Source organism: Pleurodeles waltl, chromosome 10 (assembly GCF_031143425.1).
Source record: "Pleurodeles waltl isolate 20211129_DDA chromosome 10, aPleWal1.hap1.20221129, whole genome shotgun sequence".
NCBI lineage: Eukaryota > Metazoa > Chordata > Amphibia > Caudata > Salamandridae > Pleurodeles > Pleurodeles waltl.
In genome coordinates, this window is record NC_090449.1 from 205,920,859 (window position 1) to 205,933,561 (window position 12,703).

General features: G+C 46.2%; 1 protein-coding gene across 3 annotated transcripts in view; it reads left to right on the plus strand.

The window, feature by feature from the left end:
• The window catches only part of RRN3 (RRN3 homolog, RNA polymerase I transcription factor), a 418,208-nt gene that overhangs the window by 181,731 nt on the left and 223,774 nt on the right, over positions 1-12,703 (plus strand). For all 3 annotated transcript variants that reach the window (XM_069210184.1, XM_069210185.1, XM_069210186.1), the window contains exon 12: positions 4,137-4,267. In XM_069210184.1, coding sequence (XP_069066285.1) covers positions 4,137-4,267 — 131 coding nt within the window. The remainder of the gene's footprint in view (positions 1-4,136; positions 4,268-12,703) is intronic.

The following is a 12,703-nucleotide window of genomic DNA, read 5'->3' on the forward strand; positions in this document are numbered from 1 at the left end:
TTCAACAGGCAGGATCAACAGAAACTTATTTTTGCAAGAAAAAGCTACTGTTGTCTGTGGCGTCCATAAAGGACGTCTTAGTTCAGTCATGTTATTCATCTATCTATCCCGGTTGTTTCACATCCTTATGTGGCATGCACTGCAATAATAAACACATGCCGACCATGCCCTACTTCACAAAATTCACCTACAGATTTACCTTCTAAATAATTCAGAGATGACAAATTAATTCCTACTTACAGTAAATGGAACAAAAGGCCTGATTACAACTTTGGAGGAGGTGTTAATCCGTCCCAAATGTAACGGATATACCACCAGCCGTATTAGGAGTTCCATAGGATATAATGGACTCGTAATACGGCTGGTGGTATATCTGTCACTTTACCGTCACTTTTGGGACGGATTAACGACGTCTCCAAAGTTGTAATCAGGCCCAAAGTGATCCAGTTTGACGGAGAGTATTAGCTTACTTCCCTTTTAGGTAATTTCATTCCAGTGATCAATCTCCTGTTTACCTCTGATTCTCATGACTCTTGAGGCACAAGTCAGCATGGTAGCTCTCTGTGGCTTTTTCTAGCTCAGCACCTTAATTATGAGATCTTCTTTCTCTCTAAGGACCATAGAACTGTAGTATCAGGAACATGTGTTTTATGTTGTGTTATATGTAATGGAATGTGGCTAATCATCCGTGAGGTATCCAGGCACTGAGCAGGTACAGGCGGTAGGAGCCAGAGCCCGAGCCCGAGCACAGGGATAGTTTTGCAGGTCCCACGTGGCTGGATTAGAAGTGCGAAGTCTTCAGCTTCTTCCAGCTTTCGAGAAGGGATAAAGAGGCTCTGATTTGTTGAGGGAGGCTGTTTCTGTATTTGACTGCAATGTAGAAGAATGAGCATCCTCCGGTTCCGCTTCTGTGCGAGAGAGCAATGCTGATCAAAGCTTTCTTGATGGTTGGTAGACTTGTAGGCGGTGATTAAGAGAGAAGAGTCTGGTGTTCTGTCCACTCCCTACTTCATAAGGCTGACGCTCTAGATGCCAGCATCACCAACACACTTATAAAAAGTCTCCCCTTGGCCAAGTACGTGGTACTCAGCTTAGTCAGTGACCTCCATAAGAGCAATCACCTCAAACTTTGGAAAAAGCTTTTGTGGTTGCAATCCTACTTAATTGACGATGGTTTGTGGCTCTGAGTCATCCGAGATCTACGATTTATTCAGATCGAAGAGAGTTTCTGGGATTGACCCTTTTTATTCACATCCCCATGGCACCAGCATGGTATTCAGGGAAAATACTGTAGGCCCAAAGTCCCTTGTCAGTTGTTTTCCTACCTTTACAACTCTTCAGTAAGAGTTTAGCCACTGCTGAGAACCAGAGTCCCATTTGCCTTATAAGATTACTGAGCCAAACTGAACTAAATTCAATTCTTTGAATTGTATCTCTACCCCAGGAGGGGCAAGTTTCTCCTTTGCTGTAAGCATGTTATTTTTATGTGAACTATTTACTCAAATGTTAATAAACTTCCTTTTCTTGTGTGTTTTTTTTTTTTTTCAATGAATCACTAACCGGAACTTGATGTTACTGAATGTTATTTACATTGAAATACTTCATTGAATTTGTAGCTCCTTCCACCTTCTGAAGAAAAACTTGAGAGTCTCAAATGCTTTTAGGGAGTAAATTGTTCGTCATTGGAGAGCACTAATGTTTGGGCTCTTGAATAGCACTATGCTTACACTGATTGACTAAAGTAAAGAAAACGGCTCGCCCTTACCATTGGAGATTTCTAAATGGTCCTCCTATTGCTTCTAAACTTATGTCTTTATGATCATTCCTCCTCTTCCATTAACTCCACTTAAGTCCGTCTGTCCTTTTGTCACTTGGTCATAGATGACATTGCGTTTGTTTTGTCTGACATCATGCAACAAAACAGAAATTGTTTTCCTCCTTCTTTCCTTACTGCTTATGGTTTACCTCTGCTATATTTTGGAAGTTATATCTTTTTCGTTCTCTGCCTAGAACGTGTTCCTGATTTTTGGCCCATTCTGTTCTCTCTTGATCAAACTTTGTATCATTGAATATGCTTGATGATATCTGTTGTTTATTATTCATAAAACCAGTTCCTGTCAGATATTTCAAGCAACCAAGACATTTATTTATCCCTTTTCTGGATTTATGTCTTGATTACTGCTCCTCTGTTGGTGTTTATTTTTCTTACTTTGCTCCTTATTTTCACCAATTTGCAGTCAATTTTGCTTTTGACCTCCTTTTCAAGTCTCTTGTCCACATCTCCAGTTCATTTGGCACTCTGTATAGTGTCTTGAAGTACATCCATATCCATGCACTTCCACTATATTTATAATCTCCCACTCACCATCTGTAGTCTCTGCTCGGCCTTTACATTTCTCTGGTCTGTTTACCTGCAGCTGTGTTCAGCTCCCTTTTGCTACTAAAGGGAGCAGCCCTGACCAGACACTAGTGCCTCTACATGAGGAAGACCTAAGAAAAAGGGAGCACACTTTATTAAAGTCTCTACCGGCCCTTTACACTGATGTCATGGAGAAGACTGGCACAATTATAACTAGTGTGGAATGTAGGAAAGAAACTAGATTGTACATGTGATCAGTTGCAGGGACTACAGTAATCGATGATGAAAGCTCCAGGTAGCACATCACTTTAAGTGTTTTCATCTGTGACTTAAACTTAACCATGTGTGCCATGGTTGAACACATCAGTGCAGAATGTATGTGTAGGCCCAAAAGAAGTCAATTCAACTAAAAACTGGTGGCAATAGGCATCTGTGAAATATCAGTCCCAGGGGTGCGCCCTGTTATGTAACATGCATTGTTTCTCCTTTAATAGCCAGGTTCAGCATTATTGACTTTTGCACTGGTTATTTGTGATAGCATAATTGATTATCACTGTTTTGCCATTTGAAAATGTGTAACTGTAAATTAGATATAAAATATTCCAAAACAATTTGAAGATATCTGATGTGCCAGGACACATATGAATGAATCGGTGTGCATCTCAGAATGCTTTTATGATTTACTATTTGAGAGTGGCAGCCAGTGCATCAGCATGCATGTGCAAACACAGGTAGCCATCTTTGAATGTTTTTTGCCCTAAAAAGACTGAGGTACCGTTTTCAAGCTTAGAATGTTGTTTCTCATTTTATTATTTACTTACCATTAAGGATGACAACCATTTTCTAGTAGTAAATTAACATATAAAGTATGGGCTGGAAGCAGCACAAATTAATTGAAGCAGGCAGTCCCTTAGTAGTGTTAAAAATGTTTTTGAAAAACAAAAACTTTAAAAAAACAAGTGTGGTGCAAAGAGGTGTGAAGGGAGACAATTGGACGATTAGAACAGGAAGCAGGAATACAAACAGCAGCAGCGCAAGAGCAACAGTAAACCCTCTCAGAAGTCCTACATGTACTAGAATGCAAGGACAATGGAAGCACACAATAAACACTGCTAGACTGAGGCACAGAACCAGTCACCTGTGGACTAGTTTAAGATGTGATTGACCGTGTCTAAGGCAATAGCTGGAAGAAAACACAGAAAGCCAATAGTTTGTAGTGGGATGACCCCCGCTCACTCTAACTGTATGGTAAAGCATTCCTTACAGTAGTCTTGTAGGCGATATTTAAAATGGAATCTCATCAGGGCGAATCGCACACTTTGAATGAAAACGGGCACTGATGAAACCTCTAGAGAATGCCACAACATTGTCTAGAATGCTGCCAGACTTTCCTCATTGGGCCTTGGAGCAAAAGCAAGGCAAACCGGTCTAAACCAAGGAAAATACCTGCCTGAGGTAACTCCTTCTAAGCCGGGATCTATTGATGATGCCGTAGCTGTTTGCCTGGCAGGAGGGACCCCATTAGCCTATAAAAGTAGGAGTGGTGTTTCCTGGCCACAGAAAAACAATCAGTTCTGTCCATGCAAGAAAGCATGCAGCATTCGGTGAATATAGTGCATGAAACATCATAAATTCTGAGACAAATTAGCAATTCAGTGCTTCACCTTATGCTACTAGAAAAACATGACACCAAAATACAGTAGTTCAATGTGAAATGCATGTCCGTTTATGTGCTTATATATTTGATAAATATGTACTTTTGTTTTTATATTTTTAGGTGAACTCAGTATTGACAAAACCAAAGATTTGTATAGAGATCTCTTAACGGTCTTCGAAAAACTTATTTTACCTACACACGCGTGTTGCCATGTGCAGTATTTCATGTTTTACATCTGCAGTTTTAAGTTGGTGAGTATTGCAGAGTATGTACACTTTTATGTTGTTTTTTTTGTAGATGCCAAATGATTATTTATTATCTGTGGTACCTGTAGTCTTTTCTGACTTTGTTTAACAGCTGGTCGCATGCATGGTCTCGCTGTACATGCACATGTGTGGAAAAACAATTTCAAGTCACAGAATGTCAAGTGATATTGCCTAAAAACCAGGAATAACTGAAGATATCATCTATGACATGGGTTAAACGGTATCAATGTTCACATTGACCTGATTTGTATTAATGATTAACAATAGAAGTGTGCGACCCAGCATGTTAACAGGGAGAGCCAAAACCAAGGGTCTGGCTTGGATCTTAAAGCATGTGCTGAGCCCTGAAAATATTTCCTTTGTAAAGTATACAACAAACATCATGTAAAACATGTCTCTTCAAAATTCAAAAAAAGTGTACTTGTTTAACCTCTGGAAGCTTTGACATTAGTAGTGCACATTATAGCACTACACTGGGAAGTACTTATTAAAAGTGGCAGTTCTGTACGACTGGTAGTATGAGCTTGCATATTTAAAAATGCTTTCATATGAGATAATGAAGGAAAAAGTGTTTTGGTGAAATAAAATATTTGCCTAAATTCACATAATTTAAGCAGGGAACCCATAATTTATTCAGGTTTTCCGGTTTCACTTTGTACATATCAGCCAGTAAATGTGTATCTGTTTATCTTTTCCTATGGTAAGGCTCTGTTTTTACCTCTTAGAGTGCAAACGCATCCAAAAGTATTGGGGTGCTTGACATAAGCACCAGTTACATTACACAAGGTCACATGCATTACTTATAGGCATGTGTAGGAAAGTACCATCTTGCCTGGCATGTTACCCCCATTTTTCACTGTATATATGTTGTTTTAGTTGTATGTGTCACTGGGACCCTGCCAGCCAGTGCCCCAGTGCTCATAGGCGTGCCTGAATGTGTTACCTGTGTTATGACTAACTGTCTCACTGAGGCTCTGCTATCCAGAACCTCAGTGGTTATGCTCTCTCATTTCTTTCCAAATTGTCACTAACAGACTAGTGACCAATTTCACCAATTCACATTGGCATACTGGAACACCCTTATAATTCCCTAGTATATGGTACTGAGGTACCCAGGGTATTGGGGTTCCAGGAGATCCCTATGGGCTGCAGCATTTCTTTTGCCACCCATAGGGAGCTCTGACAATTCTTACACAGGCCTGCCACTGCAGCCTGAGTGAAATAATGCACACATTATTTCACAGCCATTTCCACTGCACTTAAGTAACTTATAAGTCACCTATATGTCTAACCTTTACTTAGTAAAGGTTAGGTGCAAAGTTACTTAGTGTGTGGGCACCCTGGCAGTAGCCAAGGTGCTCCCACATAGTTCAGGGCAAATTCCCCGGACTTTGTGAGTGCGGGGACACCATTACACGCGTGCACTACACATAGGTCAATACCTATGTGTAGCTTCACAATGGTAACTCCGAATATGGCCATGTAACATGTCTAAGATCATGGAATTGCCCCCTCTATGCCATCCTGGCATTGTTGGCACAATCCCATGATCCCACGGGTCTGTAGCTCAGACCCGGGTACTGCCAAACTGCCTTTTCAGGGGTTTCACTGCAGCTGCTGCTGCTGCCAACCCCTCAGACAGGTTTCTGCCCTCCTGGGGTCAAGCCAGGCTTGGCCCAGGAAGGCAGAACAAAGGACTTCCTCAGAGAGAGGGTGTTACACCCTCTCCCTTTGGAAAAAGGTGTGAAGGCAGGGGAGGAGTAGCCTCCCCCAGCCTCTGGAAATGCTTTCATGGGCACAGATGGTGCCCATTTCTGCATAAGCCAGTCTACACCGGTTCAGGGACCCCTTAGCCCTGCTCTGGCGCGAAACTGGACAAAGGAAAGGGGAGTGACCACTCCCCTGACCTGCACCTCCCCTGGGAGGTGCCCAGAGCTCCTCCAGTGTGCTCCAGACCTCTGCCATCTTGGAAACAGAGGTGCTGCTGGCACACTGGACTGCTCTGAGTGGCCAGAGCCAGCAGGTGACGTCAGACTCCTTCTGATAGGCTCCTTCAGGTGTTGCTAGCCTATCCTCTCTCCTAAGTAGCCAAACCCTCTTTTCTGGCTATTTAGGGTCTCTGCTTTGGGGAATTCCTTAGATAATGAATGCAAGAGCTCATCAGAGTTCCTCTGCATCTCTCTCTTCACCTTCTGCCAAGGAATCGACTGCTGACCGCGCTGGAAGCCTGCAAAACTGCAACAAAGTAGCTAAGACAACTACTGCAACTCTGTAACGCTGATCCTGCCGCCTTCTCAACTGTTTTCTTGGTGGTGCATGCTGTGGGGGTAGTCTGCCTCCTCTCTGCACTAGAAGCTCCGAAGAAATCTCCTGTGGGTCGACGGAACCTTCCCCCTGCAACCGCAGGCACCAAAGAACTGCATCACCGGCCCTCTGGGTCTCCTCTCAGCACGACGAGCGAGGTCCCTTGAACTCAGCAACTCTGTCCAAGTGACTCCCACAGTCCAGTGACTCTTCAGTCCAAGTTTGGTGGAGGTAAGTCCTTGCCTCCCCACGCTAGACTGCATTGCTGGGAACCGCATGTTTTGCAGCTACTCCAGCTCCTGTGCACTCTTCCAGGATTTCCTTTGTGCACAGCCAAGCCTGGGTCCCCGGCACTCTAACCTGCAGTGCACAACCTCCTGAGTTGTCCTCCGGCGTCGTGGGACTCTCCTTTGTGACTTCGGGTGAGCTCCGGTTCACTCCACTTCGTAGTGCCTGTTCCGGCACTTCTGCGGGTGCTGCTTGCTTCTGAGTGGGCTCTTTGTCTTGCTGGACGCCCCCTCTGTCTCCTCACACAATTGGCGACATCCTGGTCCCTCCTGGGCCACAGCAGCATCCAAAAACCCTAACCACGACCTTTGCAGCTAGCAAGGCTTGTTGGCGGTCTTTCTGCACGAAAACACCTCTGCACGACTCTTCACGACGTGGGACATCCATCCTCCAAAGGGGAGGTTTCTAGCCCTTGTCGTTCTTGCAGAATCCACAGCTTCTACCATCCGGTGGCAGCTTCTTTGCACCCACAGCTGGCATTTCCTGGGCATCTGCCCACTCCCGACTTGATCGTGACTTTTCGACTTGTTCCACAGGTACTCTCGTCTGGAAATCCATCGTTGTTGCATTGCTGGTGTTGGTCTTTCCTGCAGAATTCCCCTATCACGACTTCTGTGCTCTTTGGGGAACTTAGGTGCACTTTGTACCCACTTTTCAGGGTCTTGGGGTGGGCTATTTTTCTAACCCTCACTGTTTCCTTACAGTCCCAGCGATCCTCTACAAGGTCACATAGGTTTGGGGTCCATTCGTGGTTCGCATTCCACTTCTAGAGTATATCGTTTGTGTTGCCCCTATCCCTATGTGCCCCCATTGCATTCTATTGTGACTATACATTGTTTGCACTGTTTTCTATTGCTATTACTGCATATTTTGGTATTGTGTACATATATCTTGTGTATATTTGCTATCCTCTTACTGAGGATACTCACTGAGATACTTTTGGCATATTGTCATAAAAATAAAGTACCTTTATTTTTAGTATATCTGTGTATTGTGTTTTCTTATTATATTGTGCATATGACACTAGTGGTACTGTAGGAGCTTCACTCGTCTCCTAGTTCAGCCTAAGCTGCTCTGCTAAGCTACCTTTTCTATCAGCCTAAGCTGCTAGACACCCCTCTACACTAATAAGGGATACCTGGACCTGGTGCAAAGTGTAAGTACCCCTTGGTACCCACTACTAGCCAGGCCAGCCTCCTACAAGCGCTGCGGGATCTTTAAAGGGCTCCTGCTCAATAAAAGAGTCTAGCGTCTAGTGGTTAAAATAGGAAACATTAAACCTGTAACACAGTGAAACCAACATGAGTTTGTCTTCTTTGTAGTGGCTTTCCTAAATATATTTAGAAGAATACACTGAAATAAATCTATAAATTACCAAAATGTAGATAGTGTCTGAAAAATATGGTTATGTGAATAGGATGAGAGGGCTGATGCAGATGAGATCAGGGGGATATTTTCATAGTGGAATAATAGCAGATACATGTGGAGTGTTTAATGTGTTTAACAACATTAGAAGTGAATGCCAAACAATGCACAACATGCACTTTAGTTTAAAAATTAGGTTGATATTTAATTGATATTGCCTTATATATATTACTTATGTGTGTGCATTTGCTCATATTGACAAACATGATTAAAGAGTTAACGTTAATTGAGAAGCATGCTCTAAATTAATGATTAAGCACTGGATGTATTAATCATAAAGTATGCAATTAAGGGGCCGACTACAAGTACGGCGGGACATGGGACTGCTGTACCTGCTGTGGCTGGTCCACTCCCGCATCCCTTGCAGTCCGCCTGCCAGATCAGGATGCTGGTGGTCAGACCACCGGGATCATTGGTCCCCATGGGCTGGCGGTAGTGCAAGTCGTGGTCAGCCACAGGGGTGCTTAAAAGATGCTGATTACGACTTTCCTTACCGCCGGCCTTTGCATGGCTGGGAGCCTGTCATGCAAAGGCCAGTGGAAAGCGACAAAGGGGGCCACGGCCCCTGCACTGCCCATACTGCCCATGCCCTTGCTATGGGCAGTGCAGGGGTCCCTCTGTCAGTATACTCTGGATGCACACTGGCTGCAAAGGCAGGCAGTGCTCATTCCAACTGTTTTGCACGACACCGACAATGCAACCTGCATTGGCCTCAGCTGCCTTTCAGTCGAGGATCATGCAAGCAGCACTGCCTTTGTGCAACTTGGGGTGAGCACCGTATCACTCCTCTTCGTAGTGCCTGTTCCGGCACTTCTGCGGGTGCTGCCTGCTTCTGAGAGGGCTCCTCGTCTTGCTCGACGCCCCCTCTGTCCCCAGACGCAATTGGCGACATCCTGGTCCCTCCTGGGCCACAGCAGCATCCAAAAACCCTAACCGCACGATTTGCAGCTAGCAAGGCTTGTTGGCGGTCTTTCTTCAGGAAAACACTTCTGCACGACTCTCCACGGCGTGGGGGATCCATCCTCCAAAGGGGAAGTCTCTAGCCCTTGTCGTTCCTGCAGAATCCTCAGCTTCTACTGTCCAGTAGCAGCTTCTTTGCACCCACAGCTGGCATTTTCCTGGGCATCTGCCCATCTCCGACTTGCTTGTGACTTTTGGACTTGGTCCCCTTGTTCCACAGGTACCCTCGACTGGAAATCCATTGTTGTTGCATTGCTGGTTTGTGTCTTTCCTGCAGAATTCCCCTATCACGACTTCTATGTCTTTTGGGGAACTTTAGTGCACTTTGAACTCACTTTTCAGGGTCTTGGGGTGGGCTATTTTTCTAACCCTTACTATTTTCTAATAGTCCCAGCGACCCTCTACAAGGTCACATAGGTTTGGGGTCCATTCGTGGTTCACATTCCACTTTTGGAGTATATGGTTTGTGTTGCCCCTATCCCTATGTGTCTCCATTGCATCCTATTGTAACTATACATTGTTTGCACTGTTTTCTAAGACTATACTGCATATTTTTGGTATTGTGTACATATATCTTGTGTATATTTGCTATCCTCATACTGAGGGTACACTCTGAGATACTTTGGCATATTGTCATAAAAATAAAGTACCTTTATTTTTAGTATATCTGTGTATTGTGTTTTCTTATGATATTGTGCAAGTGACACTAGTGGTACTGTAGGAGCTTCACTCGTCTCCTAGTTCAGCCTAAGCTGCTCTGCTAAGCTACCATTATCTATCAGCATAAGCTGCTAGACACCCTATACACTAATAAGGGATACCTGGGCCTGGTGCAAGGTGTAAGTACCCCTTGGTACTCACTACAAGCCAGTCCAGCCTCCTACAGCATTGGAGTTCAAATGATTTGCCCAGAATGATGTTAAGCTGATGCTGAGCCTCAAACCTGGTTGCCCAGTTCCACAGTCTGCAGCTCTGACCATAACACCACATCCTGGGTAGAAGGAGGAAGGCAGGCAGAAGTTTCTGAGTAGTGCCATATGAAAGCTTGGCTTATGTGCTTGAGTTTCCAACAGGAGCCTGAGCTGATCCAGGGCCAGGCTTTGGGCTCAAGCTGTCAGTGGCTTGCCCACCTCTAATTAACAACAAGGATCAGAGATTTAAGAAGCCTTGACAACATTTTGCGTTGTTATGATTGTTTTTATGCCAGTCCATCCATAGGCCCTCATAATGAGTTTGGCAGTCATCATACCGCCGCGGTGGAGTTGGCGGGCCTGGTGGTGAAGACCGCCATATTACAAGTCCTGGAAAGGTACCTGCAGAACACAGCCAAGTCACCGCCTGGCCCGCCACAGCGGAAGTGCTAGCACACCAGGCAGCTGCCATCTCCAGCCTGGCGGTCAGGCAGCATCCCATGACCATGTTACGAGGTTGCACACTGCCAGGATTTCCGGGGCAGAACTACCGCCACCAAAAGCCTGGCGGAAACGAACAATATAAAGGGAACACTCACCTTCAGGAACACAGGCACGTCCGTAGGTGCCATGGCACGCGACTTGCAACTCCTTCCAATGCCGTACCTGGCCCTGAACTCCCAGACAAGCGACAGCGACCACGACACCAACCGTAAGTACACCAGCGTAGCACACACTGGAGGGAACGACGTTCAGATGGACACACACACACACACACGTACATACAGGCCCAAGGACCAGTGCAAAATCCATAGTGCCCCGAGCACACTGGGCAGAAGATGACATCACAACTTGAATCCTGACTGCAAAGTACAAATCTCCACAGGGCAGGGGCATCAATGGCGAATGCAGGCACCTCAGGGGTGAGGGGTGGTAGTTGTCCTTGGACTTGGAGGGGGGGGGGCTACTTCTGTCTAGGCCTGGAGGGGGCCTCTTAGGGGTGCCCTTACATGGGGGGGAGGTTCCTGGGCTTGCCCTTTGATGGATGGAGGGGGCTTAGCAAGAGGGGCTGTTTAGGCTTGCCCTTGGAAGTGATAGGAGTGGGCTTAGCCTGGGAACAGGAGGGAGTGGGCTTGAGTTTGGGTTTGGCAGGAGGAGCAGTGGATGTTACAGGGGTGGAAGTGGCAGGTGGTGGAGGGGCAGGGGCAGTAGCAGACTGGGATGCAGAAGGCTGGGGCAGAGGAAGGGTAGCAGGGTGCTTGGGGGGATCAGGGACTGGGTCAGTGGTGGGGAACAGGGAAAACTCTTGTAGGAAACGTTTTTTGGGAACACATGGGAGATCACTGGAAAGACGTTTGGGAGTGGAGGGAGTGGGCATGGTTGTGAGGTGTGTACGTGGATGTGCATGGGTGCAGGTGTGTGTGGGTGGATGAAATGTGTGTGCTGAGGGACTGTTGGGTGGGTGAGTGTGAGCGTTTAGATCTACTGGGAGGAGATGCAGGGGGGAAGTGTGAGTGTATGTTGGGGTGGTGTCTGCAGGTAGGGTGGATGTGCTGCATGTGGGTGTGTTGATAATTGTGTCTGCACCAGTGGTGTATGGGGTGCGTAAATGGGGGGCAGAAGATGTGGTGACGGTGGCAGTGTGGGCACATGTGGCAGGAACAGTGACTGATGTGATGCTGACTACACGTGTGAGTGTTGTCGACTGTGAGGGGGAGGTGGTTGGGGAGTCGGTGCAGGGTGTGGATGTTGACATGTCTGCATGTGTGTGTTGAGTGTGTGCATGGCGATGGTGGTGTCTCTGGTGCCTATGTTTGTCCTTGCGTACCGTGCCTGTTGATGTGGATGCATGTGGGTCAGTAGGTGTGCCTTGGATGGGTGAAGGGAGAGGGATGTGGGATTGGGAACAGGTAGCTGAAGGGGGGACGGGAGAAGAAGGTACACTGTCTGCCATCAACGAGGAGGCCAGAGCCTGCAATGATCTCTGTAGGCCAGACAAGGCACCGTGAACACCTTCCAGGAACGCTTAGTACTGTTGTATTTGGGATGCCAGTCCCTGGATTGCATTCACAATAGTTGTCTGCCCCACAGAGCTGGACCTCAGGAGGTCAATAGCCTCCTCTTTGAGGGCAGCACGGCTGACTGGGGCGGGGCATAGGTGTCTGCGGCAAAGGAGATGCCCACCCTCTTGGGTGAGTGGGCACGGGCAACTGGGTGGGGAGCTACAGGAAGGGCGGTGCTGGTATTAGGGGTGGCAGACAAGGATGTTGCTGGGATGGTCCCAGATGGGTCCGTGGGATACACAACCAGCTAGTGGACCTTCTAAGCAGGATGCAGCAACAAATACACAAATGGGAGATTTTCCCACAAGTAATTCAATATTACTTTCAAATGTGGTGAACACCAAACATAGACCTCTTCACAACAAGCAAAAACGCAAAATACCTAAACTTCGCATCCAGATACCCATACCCTCAGTCCAAGGGTAATGCACTATGGATCACCGGGGTCAGGTATATTTGCTTACGCTTTT